The sequence below is a fragment of the Bubalus kerabau genome, chromosome 1 (assembly GCF_029407905.1).
Source record: "Bubalus kerabau isolate K-KA32 ecotype Philippines breed swamp buffalo chromosome 1, PCC_UOA_SB_1v2, whole genome shotgun sequence".
Classification (NCBI taxonomy): Eukaryota; Metazoa; Chordata; class Mammalia; order Artiodactyla; family Bovidae; genus Bubalus; species Bubalus kerabau.
In genome coordinates this window covers 38,949,931-38,965,752 of record NC_073624.1, presented here as the reverse complement: position 1 = coordinate 38,965,752, position 15,822 = coordinate 38,949,931, and the positions used below count along the sequence as shown (strand labels likewise).

Here is a 15,822-nt window from a genome sequence, read left to right as displayed (position 1 = left end):
CCCATCCTTTGGGCTTTTCAGTTGCTTATCTTCGACCCTGTTTAAGTTCTCCAACAGTCTTTCACATGAGCAGAATGAAAGGAAACATCAAGGAAGAGTTTCATCTTGTCTAAATATAAAAGACCACTTGACTTAAATGATGGCTGGGAGAAAATGTGGCCAAGAACCAGCAGCATTTGATGCTGCCTTTGGGAAATGAGTTGACAGCGTGAGCACGACCGCCAGCCCTGCAGGTTTCCGTGCCTGCTGGGATCTGCCTTCAAACTCCCCGTGGAGAGGATGGGGCTGTCAGGAGGGCGTGCTCCTGTGTCTCAGAAAGGGAATGTGGACCCGGACAAACTGCCATCTGTTTCACTGAGCTTAATGACCCAAAAAAGTTAGAATCCATCATTCTGATGAGTCCTGAAAATAGAAAGCTCCCTCCAGTCAACAGTTTGTGGCCTTCTTATTAAGCATTTAAGGCTTTATCAACAGAATGATAAACGGAAAATGGGGGAGGAGTGGAAAGCTCTGAATTGGAGGGAGTTAAGAAACATGGGTTTTTGTTTCTTTCCCAATTAACTAGCTAGTACTCTTCCTTTCTTGGCGTCTCAGATTTTGCAGTTGTTGAGTTAGAGACGATTGGACCAAAAGTTCCCTGTGGTCTCTTTCCATTCTTACATTTTATGATTTCGTAGTGATAGGCGACAAGAACCCTTCTCCCTGTGGCAATTGTAAGAGAGTTAGCAGAAGTAACTGCCCTTGCTTACTTGGCTGTCTTACTTGGAAGCATTTCAGTGACTCCTGAGGGTTGAAGAGACTGAGCACTTCAAATTCCATTTCATCATGTACACTGTTAAAGAAAACCGAAAACAGATTTATGAATAGCTTGAGAATATGTGTTTGAATGTTTTAGAGAGTCACTGTTCATTTAAATAGGTAGGAACTTAATGGGCTCTTTCTATTCTCTGTGACATGTGATAACAGTTAGAAAATAAATAATGGAGTAACTCTGCCAGAGTGTTAGATTCTGAGTTCCTTTGGTTGATGAACAGGATAATCCAAGAAGTAAACAATAGAGAATGATCTCATTCTTAAAATCTTGATTTTTAGGTACTTTTCCAAAAGAAAAGTATATTTCATGTGTGAATCTAAAAACCATAACAATTAAAAAATCTTTGGCTAGAAAATTCATAAAGTTTTGAACTTAAAAAGATTTGAGGTGGCTTTTTTTTTTCCTCTCTCAGAACTTCAGCAACACATAGATAGACACACTGTTTGCAAGTGGTTGCCTAGTAACTGCTTATTTACAGTGACTATGGGGGCCACTTCCCTGTAGCCTGACTCTAAAACTAGAAAGTTCAGGCAAAACACAAACACTAAATGATTTATTTCGTTGATCGTCAGTTTGATTTGCAGACATTCTGTAATTCTTATGTTTTAAAAGTACCAGCTTTAAACGGTGGATTAAAAAAAATACAATGTGATATTTGCTTTGTTTTAGTGGGAAAATAATGCATTTTCATTTACTGTGGTTATTGAAATATTAGGATTGTAGTAATAAATCTTATTATGTCCTTTCTCTTTGTGCTGCCTTTTCTGCCTCCCTTCTTTAATATTGCTGTCTTTCAAATTCATTAAGTTTTCCCTTATTTGAGTCTTTCACATGTACTAATTAGTATATTGAAAAGCAGAGATATTACTTTGCCAACAAAGGTCCGTCTAGTCAAGGCTATGGTTTTTCCAGTGGTCATGTATGGATGTGAGAGTTGGACTATAAAGAAAGCTGAGCACTGAAGAATTGATGCTTTTGAACTGTGGTGTTGGAGAAGACTCTTGAGAGTCCCTTGGACTGCAAGGAGATCCCACCAGTCCATCTTAAAGGAGACCAGCCCTGGGTGTTCTTTGGAAGGACTGATGCTAAAGTTGAAACTCCAATACTTTGGCTACCTCATGCGAAGAGTTGACTCATTTGAAAAGACCCTGATGCTGGGAGGGATTGGGGGCAGGAGAAAGGGATGACAGAGGATGAGATGGCTGGATGGCATCACCGACTCGATGGACATGAGTTTGAGGGAACTCTAGGAGTTGATGATGGACAGGGAGGCCTGGTGTGCTGCAATTCATGGGGTCGCAAAGAGTCGGACACAACTGAGCGACTGAACTGAACTGAACTGAACTTAGAAATAATAAGCTCTGTGTCTTTTATTTTGGTGGTTCTTCTGATTATTTTAATGTGAACACTTGTCAGAGTTTATAGTTGTTCAATAATTTTACCTTCCAAAAATCGCAAAGACTGTAGAGTTTTGTTATTGTTGTTTTTAGCCACGTAGCATGCAGAATCTTAAGTTCCCTGAGGAGGGATTAAACCCACCCCGCCAGGTGGAAGCATGGAGTCTTAACCACTGGACTGTCAGGGAAGTGTCAACCTTAGAATGTTTTAATTCTGACCACCCTCCACCCTCTCACTATTTGTAAGGTACTAAAATGGTGTTTTAGACTAATTATTCCCACTGATTTTTATAACATTACAAGCAATGTAATCAGTTATTATAATCAGTGTTGTTTATTTTATCCTTCTATTACCAATGTCTTTGTTACCATTTCTTTTGAAGTAGAGTCCTTCCTTTAATCCTTTGGTGAACTCTTTGGTGGTAAATTCTCAGTTTTTATTTGTCTGAAAATTATTTTCTTAAAGGTATTAGTAATAGGTTGTCAATTGTTTTATCTTGTTGAAGATACTCTACTGTCTCTGGCCTCTCTCATTGCTGTTGAGAAGTCAGTTGTCAGCCTAATTGCTATTTCATTATGGTGCATCTTCTGTCTGTGCGCTATTGAAGGCACTTTGTCTTTTGGTGTGTTGTGGCTATGATTAGGTATAGATTACCTTTTTTTCATCGTGCTTTTTGTTTTGTTTTCATTTGGTTTTTCTGGATTTGTGCCTTTAAAGCATTCTGGGAAATTCCCAGCCATTATCCTTACAAATAGTTTTTCTTAGGTATTCTAGTACCTCATTCTGGAATGATAGTTAGACCTCACTCTATACTTTTAACTTCTATTTCATATTTTTCATCTCTGTCTGGGATATTTCCTGAATTTTTTGTATGTTTCTTCCCATTCTCAAATTCTCTCCTCAGGTATAGCTAACCGATTATTCCTGTCCATTGATATTTTACCATTCAATGGTTGATCCCTAAAAATTCTGTTTGGTTCTCTTTATTTTATTTATTATTTATTTTCACTTCTGCATTTTATTTTATTTAAAATTTTTAAATTTTATATTGGAGTATAGTTGATTAGCGAGGTTGTGTTAATTTCAGGGGTACAGCAAAGTGATTCAGTTATAATGTACATGAATCTCTTCTTTCTCAATTATTTTCCCAGTTAGGTTATTACAGAGTATTGAACAGGGTTTCCTGTGCTACACAGTAGGTCCTTGTTGGTAATCTATTTTAAATACAGTAGGCTGCAGTCCATGGGGTCGCTAAGGGTTGGACACGACTGAGCGACTTCACTTTCACTTTTCACTTTCATGCATTGGAGAAGGAAATGGCAACCCACTCCAATGTTCTTGCCTGGAGAATCCCAGGGATGGGGGAGCCTGGTAGGCTGCCGTCTATGGGGTCGCACAGAGTTGGACACGACTGAAGTGACTTAGCAGCAGCAGCAGCAGTGTGTACATGTCAATTGTTTGGTTCTCTTTAAAATCTGTTTGTTCATCTGTGGAGTTTGTTGTTCTTTACTCACATTTTGAGCTTTCACATTTATTTATTTAAACATATTAAATATAATTATTTTATATCTGTGTCTAATAATTCCAACATCAGAAGTCTTTGGGGATCTTTTCCCCCTGTTGTTTCTGTTATCTCCTATTCATGATGCCTTGCTTCCTTGTGCAAGGAATTGTGCAAATTCATTTGTGAATTACTCCTTTTCCCTGGGTCTTTTTTTTTTATTTAATTGAAGTATAGTTGCTTTACAATGTTATGTCGATCTCTGCTGTACAACCAAGTGACTCAGTTATACACATATCAGTTCAGTTCAGTTCAGTCGCTCAGTCATGTCTGCATATATACATTCTTTTTTTGTACTCTTTTCCACTATGGCTTATCACATGATATTGAATATAGTTTCCTGTGCTATACACCTTGCTCTTTATCCATTCTAAATGTAAAGTTTCTTGGATCTTTATCTATGGGAATTTTTGTGTCCTAGATTTTACTCTCTTCTGCCAACCATTTAGAAGACAATATCACCATTTTAAATAAAATTGTTATCTTAAGAAAGTTTATTTATTTATTTGTTTGATACAGTGGCAAACTGTAAATCACAATTCAGGCTGTAAATCTTTGTGAGAGTCAGTCTGTTATTTTCTTTCAGAGAGGGTTTTTACTAAGTTAGGAGACCTGAATGTTTCTTTATTTCCTGTTATTTTATCCATCATTTTATTTATTTCTAGTAAGAGAGTCATTTAGGGCATCTAGTCTGCCATCCTGCTGGAAATGGAATAATCTTATGAAATTCCAAGTTGAATGCAACTTATTTTTGTTACTAGAATTTCTTTCTTGACACAAAGCACCAGTGACTAAAAAGTCACACAATTTGGATCAAGTTTAGCAGAAGGAGTAAATGAGAATTGTTACAACATAAATGGGAGTGTAATTCTATTTTTTGTAACATCCATGGACATAGAACCTGACACTTGACAAATTTCACAATTTACTGTACTCAAGATCTGTGACATTGACTTTAAAAAGTGAAATGTGAGGGTTTAAAAAAATATTTATGTATTTGACTGTATCAGTTTTTCATTGGGTCATGCAGGGTCTTTTGTTGAGATGCTTGGACTCTCTAGTTACGCCACGTGGGCTTAAGTAGTTGTGGCATGCTGGCTTTGTTGCTCTGCTGCACGTGGGATCTTAGTTTCTGAACTGGTGATTGGACCCACGTCCCCTGCATTGCAAAGCAGATTCTTAACCACTGGACCACCAGGGATGTTCCTGATGTGTGAGTTTTGAAAGAAACTTGGATACCTCCTGGTAACTTAATGTTAATAAACAAATTATACTGATTTAAGTGCAAGATCCACTCTGGGAGTGGTTTATACTTGATACTGGATCTGAAGGTGTAAATTCCCACGATGGATACAGCCAGGTGTGTTGTGCTGACACCCAGGAAAACATTCCTCCTTGCCTTCCTTTTTTTCTTTTGATGCTCATTTGCCCATGGTCAGAAACAGGTGTTACTTTCTGAGAACAATTCTGAAAAATAGTTCACCTCAGAAATTTATGTGAACAAGCTATTCAATGCCAATAGCAAGTTGGTAAATACCATGTTCCCAGAAATAATGCAAATGGCTGTATACCTGTTTCAACCTCTATGGGGCTTGATGAAACCTGCTGTCGTCTCAAAAGTTCCTCAACAAAATAACAAAATGAAGGAGACTGCATATTCAGCTACTGCTTGCTGTAGCCTGCATAAACCCAAGATTTCCTCAAGCTTAAAAATGCTATCATTTCTTTGAGTCACTGCAGACTATTAATAGAAGCTTCCGCTATCTCTGGGAATCATTTAGCTGAATGCAGCTCTCGCTGTAGGGAGAGTGAGTGGTCAGTGATGAAACCACCCTTGCTCCCCAAGTCCTGTTCAAATAAGCCATCTAGAATGTTGGTCAAAAGAAGAGAGATAAGCAGTTCAGAATCACAGAGGAAATGATCTCACGAATAATGGTTTATTCAACAATTAAAAAAATATTTACTGTGTATCTCCTGCGGTCTCTGGCATTGTTCTAAGTGCTAGAGATACAATAGTGAGCAAAACAACCCCATTCTTACAGCTCACTAATCCTGGAGTGGAGGACAGATGAAAAAAAACAGATGAGTCCATTACTAGAGGGCTTATTTTTGCCTACACTCACCAGGATCCTAGTTCCCCAAGCGGGGATCAAATCCATACCCTCTACATTGGAAGCACAGAGTCTCAACCACTGGACCACAAGGAAAGTGCCCATTACTGGAGCTTAATGAAGGCTTTAATAGGGGAGGTAGAAGCTGCTACCCAACCATCTTGGTGTGCACTCTGCTGGTCCCACACGGAGTTTTTCAGCCAAAACTGTACTGCATCACAACACAGCATAGAAAACAGTCTGCCAGGAACTATCTCCCTAAAATGAAGCAATGCAGAGGGTGGGGTGGGAAAAAGAGCAAGAAACGATGAAAATATTGTAATTATTTGATCTTTCAGGAGAAGTTTCAAACATATTAAGAAAGCTTGTTTAATAAGCAAAACATTGGTACATTGTTCTGGCACATGGCATTTGTAGACAAAACTGAGAAAAAGGAAGTAAAAAAATTTTTTAGTTTGAAATTGAAAAGCCAAATTTTAGTATTTTTCTATGTTCACAAAAAATAGCTTTATTTAAAAAATTAAATCCTTATGTAAAGAATTTTTTAGGGCCATGAAAATACCATCATAATGATGGACACATGTCATTTACATTTGTCCAAACCCATATGGACTTCCGAGGTGGCACTAGTGGTAAAGAACCCATCTGCCAGTGCAGGGAGGTATAAGAGACCTGGGTTCGATCCCTGGGTCGGGAAGATCCCCTGGAGGAGGGCATGGCAACCCACTCCAATATTCTTGCCTGGAGAATTCCCATGGGCAGAGATTGGTGGGCTACAGTCCATAGGGTCATGAAGAATTGAACACGACTGAAGTGACTCAGAGAGGGTAGCTGTTCCCTTCTCCAGGGGATCTTCCCAACACAGGGATTGAACCCAGGTCTCCTGCATTGCAGGCAGATTCTTTACCAGCTGAGCCACAAGGGAAGCCCAGGAATAATGGTTAGATAAAACTTAACACTCCCATTGGAACATTAAGAACATTTCCTCTCGTTTTTCAGTTGTCAAACCCAAGAGCTGGCTTAATCACCAGCACCCTCTTCCAAATGCTCCTTATCATTTGGTTGTTGCTGCTTGTCAGCACCTGGCAACTCTTTGTTCTCTCTGCTTGGGCTCTGGGCACAAAAGTGAAGTTGTTAGTTTTTTGCCAACTGTCTCCATGATGACTGGTAGGAAATAATTGATCCTTCCTTCATTGTTTGTAGTGAAAGCCTGTCTCCAGTTCTATAAGCTTTCCTCTGCATCTTTCCTAGAGAAGACAAGACAGATATACTTTCCCTGGGCCCTGGCCATTTGACCACTCCCCAAGCATTGTTTTCTCTAGATTAGGAGATTGGGGCAATCACCATTCACCCTGAGGGGTAGCAGATGAAGGGGCTGTGTGTGGGAGTGAAAAAGCCTAATTTTAAAGAGAGAATATTGTGGGCACCATGCCTACCAGGATAGCCTAGTCTAATGAGAAATCTTTATTTTTTTCATATTTTCAACAATTCTGATCAGCATGCCTTTCTCATCACTAGTCCTATCTGAGATTTTAACACTATTCTCTGTTTATGAGGGGAAAAAAAAATCTATATTTAGTTTAAAAACATTACATCATCAAGAGGGCAAAGTTTAAAGTACTTGACCTGTTTCTGAACATTGTTACAGAGCTGCCTTAACAAATGAGACATACAAGAATGTTTTCAAGAGTCCTAGGAAAATGTTACTTCTTAAGACATAAACTATACCTTTTCATGAAGATGGCACCGAAGGCGAAGAAGGAAGCCCCTGCCCCTCCTAAAGCTGAAGCCAAAGCCAAAGCAAAGGCTTTGAAGGCCAAGAAAGGAGTGTTGAAAAGTGTCCACAGCCACAAGAAAAAGAAGATCCAGACATCACCCACCTTCTGGCTGCCCAAAACACTGCGGCTCAGGAGGCAGCCCAAATATCCCCCGAAGAGTGCCCCTAGAAGAAACAAACTTGACCACTATGCCATCATCAAATTCCCCCTCACCACCGAGTCAGCCATGAAGAAAACAGAAGACAACAACACACTGGTATTCATTGTGGATGTCAAGGCCAACAAGCACCAAATTAAACAGGCTGTGAAGAAGCTCTATGACATTGACATGGCTAAGGTCAATACTCTGATCAGGCTTGATGGAAAGAAGAAGGCATATGTTCAACTGGCTCCTGACTATGATGCTTTGGACGTTGCCAACAAAATTGGGATCATCTAAACTGAGTCCAGCTGGTTAATTCCAAATATAAAAGTTTTCACTATGTGAAAAAAAAAAAGATATAGACTATACATGGGGTGATGTGGGGAGTCATGGATGCTGGTCATAGTCTTGATAGTCACATTTTATTCATTGGTATGAAATTCCAGGTAAGTGTGGGCTGCACAGCCTCTGTTCAGTGGTGCCAAATAGAAATGTGGAGTTTTGGGTGACGTAGAAAGAAGAGTCGGAGCAGGCAATGGCACCCCACTCCAGTACTCTTGCCTAGAAAATCCCATGGATGGAGGAAACTGGTAGGCTGCAATCCATGGGGTTGCTAAGAGTTGGACACGACTGAGCGACTTCACTTTCACTCTTCACTTTCATGCATTGGAGAAAGAAATGGCAACCCACTCCAGCGTTCTTGCCTGGAGAATCCCAGGGACGGGGCAGCCTGATGGGCTGCCCCGTCTATGGGGTCGCACAGAATCGGATACGACTGAGGCAACTTAGCAGCAGCAGCAGTAGCAGCAGAAAGAAGAGTAGCTTCTATTGCTTTGCTAGACAAAGGGGCCCACAGTGGGTGAATTCCCTGAAGACAGTGCCCTGGAAGGAGTAGTGAGAAGTTTTATAGTGTTCAAGGAGCGGAGCATGATCAGCTCTTGGACTGACTGACATCAAGGTGAAGTTTCAAGCATCATCCATCTTCTGGTTTCAACCAGTGTAGGGTCTGTATTCTTGTGGTCAGCAGTTTCCATCTGAGTGGAGGGTAGAGAGGGCGGTCTGCCTCCCTTAGGAATGTGTGTCAGGCCTTTATCTATGTCATTCAGGGAACTGGGAATATGATGATTCTGTTATGTGGCAGAATTATTGTCTAAATTGTTACCAGTTCCCTAGCCCAACAGCTCTTCTTTGTTTCTACATCTTGACATTTCCCAGTCATTAACTCTTGAGTCAGCATTTTACTTCAAAAGTCAAGGACAGAGGGGCTTGTACCCAGTTCCACAGGGATCAGACCTGACCTTTTTCTTTACCTCATACTCTACACCCAAATCCTGTTGATTCTGCTTTCAGAATATAGTGTGTTCCTAAATCAATCATGTCTCAACATTACATCTTAGTCCAAAACATCATTATCTATTTTCCAGGCCATTGAAATAGATTTTACTTCCATTACCTTTGACCACTTTCCCATCCACCCAGCTGTTGGGTTGGGCCACCGAGTCTCCAAAGGTTCAAATGACAAATTTTTTTCAAGGAAATTGGCTTGGTGGCTCCTCCCTCCCCTGGGTTGTTTTTGCCTTATCTGCATGGTTATCCCTGAGTCATCCTTGATGTATGGGATCCAGGTGATGTATGGGATACTAGAGATGACTACATAAGTAAGAATATGGAGCTGCTGGGACTTTCCTTGTGGTCCAGTGGTTAAGACTCTGTGCTCCCAATGCAGGGGCCACAGGGGGTTCCATTCCTGGTTGGTGAATTAAGATCCCACATGCCCTGTGATGGGGCTTCCCAGGTGGCTTAGTGGTAAAGAATCTGCCTGCAATGCTGGAGACACAGGATATGCGGGTTCAATCCCTGGGTCAGGAAGATCCCCTGCAGGAAGGCGTGGCAACCCACTCTAGTATTCTTGACTGGAGAATACCATGGACAGAGGAGCCTGGCGGGCTATAGTCCATAGGGTCGCAAAGAGTTGGACATGACTGAAGCAACTGAGCACCCATGCATGCACATGCTCTGTGGTGAGGCCAAAAGATTTTTAAAAAAATGAGTAGGGATCTGCTATGGAGTGTGAAGCACACAGAGAAGAATCATGAAAAGTTCATGTTGGACAGGAGGATTTTTTGCACCAATAAAAGACTCATCTTAGCAGTTTCTGCTTCAAAATAAACAAGTTCCAGGACAAAAGTTTAATGTTCTCTAAGAGGTGTAAGCTGAAGGTCACATAACTCATGAAGAATAAAGTTCAGGAATTTTCAAGCAAAGATAAACATGAGGCTATATACATAAAGTTGGGCTTCTACAGGTGGCTCAGTGGTAAAGATTCTGCCTGCCAAAGCAGGAGACGTGGATTCAGTCCCTGGGTCAGGAAGATCCCCTGGAGAAGAAAATGGCAACCCACTCCAGTATTCTTGCCTGGGAAATCCCATGGATAGACGAGCCTGGCAGGCTACAGTTCATGGGGTCTCGAAGAGTCGGACACGACTTAGTGACTAAACAGCAGCAGCAGCATACATACAAAATAGGATCACCAAAGGTCCATCTAGTCAAGGCTGTGGTTTTTCCAGTGGTCATGTATGGATGTGAGAGTTGGACTATAAAGAAAACTGAGCACAGAAGAATTGATGCTTTTGAACTGTGGTGTTGGAGAAGACTCTTGAGAGTCCCTTGGACTGCAAGGAGATCCAACCAGTCCATCTTAAAGGAGACCAGCCCTGGGTGTTCATTGGAAGGACTGATGTTGAAGCTGAAACTCCAATACTTTGGCCATCTGATGTGAAGAGCTGACTCATTTGAAAAGACCCTGATGCTGGGAAAGATTGAGGGCAGGAGAAGAAGGGGACAACAGAGGATGAGATGGTTGGATGGCATCACTGACTCAGTGGACATGGGTTTGGGTGAACTCCGGGAGTTGGTGATGGACAGGGAGGCCTGGCGTGCTGCCAGGGGGTCGCAAAGAGTCAGACACTACTGAGCTACTGAACTGAACTGAGATGATCTTACCCTGTTCATTCAAGGGTAGAAGTATCTCTGAAACACTTCAGCAAGCTCACTTACTAGAAGTATCTAATTTCAGGGAGTATAGCAGTCTGTTCTTCTATAACCTAATTTCTGTTTGGAGCCCTCATTCTTCCAATGCAGCAGGAATTAATCTCTGTCAGTTCGGGGATTTCCTCCCACATTCCCAGAGTTGCATCAAATATCTGAAGAATGTTCAGTAGATGAGAGGTTGGGAGTGGAAGTACAGTTTGAATCTGACCTCTCGTCACCATCTGTCCATGCTGGCAGGCATCACTGGGATGGCCGACACTGGGAATGGGAAAGACCTGCCACTCCAGCTCCCACAAGGACCACACCTTCAGTATCTATCTGTTGGACACACCTCGCGGTCATTTTTCTAGGCTGTTCCCAGGAACCCAAAAACCTATCTGGAGCTTTGGTAATGCCTCCTTCCCACCTGACTCTTGAATGAGTGAGGGAGAAGGGGAGGGGGTGGGCCCATCTCGAGGCCACGTTAGCATCTATGTTCCAACTTCTTCCTACACCAGGAAATCTTTGTCGGGGATCCCATCCTCTACATTACTGAGTAGATTTCTACATCTTCTTTATGCCCTGCACGCTTGCCATTCTCTTTGGGGTGTCAAAAGCCAAAAGATGCTCATTATTTTATGCTTTCTGTTAATTTATTCTGCCCGAGGGTGTGCATGCTCAGTCATTCAGTCATGTCCATCTCTTTGCGACCCTATGGACTGTAGCCCTTCAGGATCCTCTGTCCATGGGATTCTCTAGGTAAGAATACTGGGGTGATTTGCCATACCCTCCTCCAGGAAGATCTTCCTGACTCAGGGATCAAACCCAAGTGTTTTACATCTTCTGCATTGGCAGGCAGGTTCTTTACCACTAGCGCCAACTGGGAAACACCTGGCCTGAGGATAATAGAATTCAAATAACCTATCCGCTGTTTGTAAGACATTAAGAATGAAGAAGTAGAGAAAATAATAGAGGAAAGCATTGGCTAGTACTTAAAAAATGTATCATACCTCCTAACTTTCTGTTGATTAATTCCCTAACAGAGGTATGAAGCATAGACTGGAGTGGCATCTGAAACAGACTAAACCTCTTGACGCATACTAAATGATGATTACATGCTCTAATATGATACATGGGAGCTCTTAAAAATATTATTTGCAACAACTTAGAATGTAATTAGATTATAGGGGGTCCATTTCTGCTATAATCAGGCCATAGAATGCTAGGCTAATCAATCACTTAACTTTCTAAGCATAGATTTTCCTATTTGTAAAGTGGAGATAATAACCTCTACTTCACACGATTTTGTGGAAATTAAATCATGTTAAATAATCAAGGTGATGCATCACAACCATTAAGCAAGCTCTTATTTGTTCATTCATCCATTTATCAACTCATGGTTTCACCCTTTCTGTCATCAGGTATGCATGCCTTACTCCTGTACAGCAAGACTACAGCCACTGTTTTTTCTTTTTTGTTTTTTCAATTAAGGTGGATGGCTCTTTCTTTCTTTCTGGCTGCATCAGATCTTAGTCGCAGTTAAAGCATGTGGGATCTTTGTTGCAGCATTTAGATCCTTCGTTGTGGTACATGGGCTTCTCTCTAGTTGGGGCACATCAGTAGTCGGAGTGTATGGGCTTAGTTGCCCTGGCACACATGGGTTCTTAATTCCCCTACCAGGGATGTCCCCCGCATTGGAAGGCAGATTTGTAACCACTGGACCACCAGGAAAGTCCCCAGCTGCTGTTAATGAAGCCTTTGCCATATATATACAAACAGGTCTTTGGGTGGGTGTAACTGCCCTAGCCATTTATCAAGTCAGTTATAGATAGAAGCCCTAAGTAAGATCAGTGAAGATAAGCCCTGGATTCACCATTCCCAAGGATCCTATGGACAACACTCATGACTAGGGCCTCCCCATTGCCCTTACTGGTTTTCAGCAGATGAGTAGTTTAGAGCAAAAATAGTAACTTATGGACAACAGTATCTCCCTCACCTTTTCTCTAAATAAATATTATCAATGATACTTTATAGGTTTCGCATAGAGACTTGGATGAGATAAACTCTTAAATCTAGAGCAGAGTTCATAACTATTCTTTCTCTTTTCATTGCAGTATAATTTTTATACAATTACATGAACTGATCTTACATGTTCAAGTCAATGAATTTTTGACAACTCTATACACCAACCTGAAAAAGAATTAAACATTTTAATCACCATCCCCATAATTTACCCTCATGGGCTTCCCTGGTGGCTCAGACAGTAAGGAATCTGCCTGCAATGCAGGAGACACTGGTTTGATCCCTGGGTCAGGAATATTCCCTGGAGAAGGAAACGGCAACCTGCTTCAGTATTCTTGCCTGAAGAATTCCATGGACAGAGGAGCCTGGTGGGCTACAGTCCATGGGGTTGCAAAGAGCCAGACAAGAATGAGCATAAAGCTAGGAATTTACTTTCATGCTCCTTTCTAGTCAATTCTCCTACCAATATATGGCTGAACTTTTTAAATTGTCAGAGTCCCCAAATGTTCTTAGGGATGCCTTCTATTTTAGTTATCATTTGATTTCTCACAACTTTCATCTGTTGGAAGTAAACTAATGAGAGACAATGCTTGCTGCATAATCCCAAAATCCATAACTATTCTGGGAAGTTGGAACTATTCCTCTTTTAATTTTACAGATGAGAAAACTGAAGCTTAATGAGATCAAGTCAGTTATCCAAAGGTCAAAATGCTCTGAAGTGGCAGAGCTGGAATTTGAACTCAGATGAGTCTGATTATAGAACTTTTATTTTTTTTAAAAGGCACATTTATTCAGCATCATGATCAGACTATTACATTTAGCATCAGTAGCACTGGTACAAAAAAACCCAACTAAAACACTTCGTTGGAATGCTTTGCACTTTCCACAGGAGAGAAACTTTTACAATAACCTGTTATACAATTAGTCGCAAACACAGTCCTGGAGGTTTCTCATCCATACATGTGAGTATTGTCTAAAACATGTCTTCTTGGTTGCAGCTAGGCCCCACTGCCGCTGTGCCTGGCTGAGTTCTCAAGTCTGTTGTAAACTGTGGCTTCTCTGTCACTTGTCTGACTATCCTTTCTTCCTAAGCTTTGTTTCCTGGCAGTAATGAAAACCTTCTGTCGCTGCCGTAGCTACTGCTGGAACTGCCATAGCCACCTTGGTTTCATGGTTTGGCAAATTATTGGCCTCCACCACCACTGAACTTCTGCCTCCAAAGTTTCCTCCTGTCATGGGTCCAAAATGTGAAGCTTGACTATTGTAACTGCCAAAACCATTGCAGCTTTTGCCACCTCCAAAATTGTTTTCGTCATCACCAAATCCATTATGGGGCTTCCCTGGTAGCTCAGCTGGTAAAGAATCTGCCTGCGATGTGAGAGACCTGAGTTTGATCCCTGGGTTGGAAAGATCCCCTGGAGGAGGGCACAGCAACCCACTCCAGTATTCTTGCCTGGAGAATCCCCATGGACAGAAGAGCCTGGGGGCTTGAAGAGTCGGACACAACTGAGCAACTAAGCATAGCACAAATCCATTACAGCTGTCTCCACTGCCTCCGTATCCACCACAACCACAGCTGCCACCAAAGCCATCTTGACCACTGAAGTCTCCTCCTCAACCAAAGTTGTCATTCCCACCGAAATCACTAGCCATCATTCATTCACCAGCCAGTGAAGCCCTAACCATCTCTTGCTCAGCTTAGGCTTTCCTTACTTCACAGTTGTGTTCATTCACAGGGTAGTTGATAGTCTTGGCTACAGAGTCATGGTATCAAAGGTTACGAAAGCAAAGTCTCTCTTTGCCACTGCCTCGGTCAGTCATTATTTCAAACACTTCAATTTCCCTATACTGTTCAAAATAATCTCTCAGGTGATATTCTTCAGTGTCTTCTTTAGTGCCACCCATAAAAATCTTTTTTTCACAGTTAAGTGGGCACCAGATCTTTGAGGATCTTCTCCTGAGAGGGACCTCTTGGGCTCCACAATTCTTCCATCACCTTACGTGGCCTTGCCTTCCTGGCCGCATCCACCTCCTCCACAAGGCACATGTGACAAACCCGAAGCCTCTGGAGTGCTTGGTGTTTGGAGCCCTCATTACCATACAGTCTGTGAGTGTTCCCCATTGCTCAGAATGGCTCCTTGGACTCTCCTCAGTTGTTTCAAAGCTCAAAAGTCTGACAAAGAGCTTCTGCAGCTGTTTGATTTCTTTGGGAGACTCTGAGTTAGACAATCATGCAACAGCGAGGGTGGGTGGACACTTTAATGATGCTTACTGGGCAGCGTCCATGGGCAGAAAGGCTGGAACTTGACTTTTAAATCACTGTACTAAAGAGCAGGTATATCTTGAGGTTTGGCTCATGACTGCAATTGTCCTGGGTCTGAATTTTGGGCATCTGCTATAGATAGCATTAGTCACTCAGTTGTGTCTGACTCTGTGACCCCATGGACTATAGACTGCCAGGCTCCTCCATCCATTAAATTCTTCAGGCAATAATATTGGAATGGGTTGCCATTCCCTTCTCAAGGGGATCTTCTCGACCCAGGGATCGAACCTGGGTCTCCTGCATTGCAGGCAGATGATTTACCATCTGAGCGTTGCAGGCAGATGATTTACCATCTGAGTTACATCTGAGCTACACATCCTTATGATGACAAAAGGAGAAAGAATAAGTTGGTTGACTTAATACCATCATACAGTATAACTTCCATGTCCTTTATAGTATCTTCACAAGCCTTGTTACCCTTTCGTTAGCTTATGCCTGCAAGATTTCTATCAGTTGGTGGTTAAAAACCATGATGGTGATCATGATAATGATGAGAATTATGAAAACAAACATTTCTGAGCACTTACTATATTTAAGGTGCCATATGAGGCCCTGTACCTTAATTTCCTCATTTAGTTCTCATAACCACTTTCAGGGTAGAATCTGTCATTAACATTTTTACATACTAAAATATTGAGACTTT

General features: G+C 41.6%; 1 protein-coding gene across 1 annotated transcript; it reads left to right on the top strand.

Moving 5' to 3' along the window:
- The first annotated feature begins 7,618 nt into the window (after positions 1–7,618).
- On the top strand, positions 7,619–8,110 carry LOC129641440 (60S ribosomal protein L23a-like). Its single transcript, XM_055566167.1, has one exon. The coding sequence runs from the start codon at positions 7,619–7,621 to the stop codon at positions 8,099–8,101; it is 483 nt and encodes a 160-aa protein (XP_055422142.1). The 3' UTR covers positions 8,102–8,110.
- Positions 8,111–15,822: the final 7,712 nt, after the last annotated feature.

Excerpts from the sequence above, each read along its gene's own strand:
- LOC129641440 (XM_055566167.1), top strand. The coding sequence starts at position 7,619 with ATGAAGATGGCACCGAAGGCGAAGAAGGAAGCCCCTGCCCCTCCTAAA.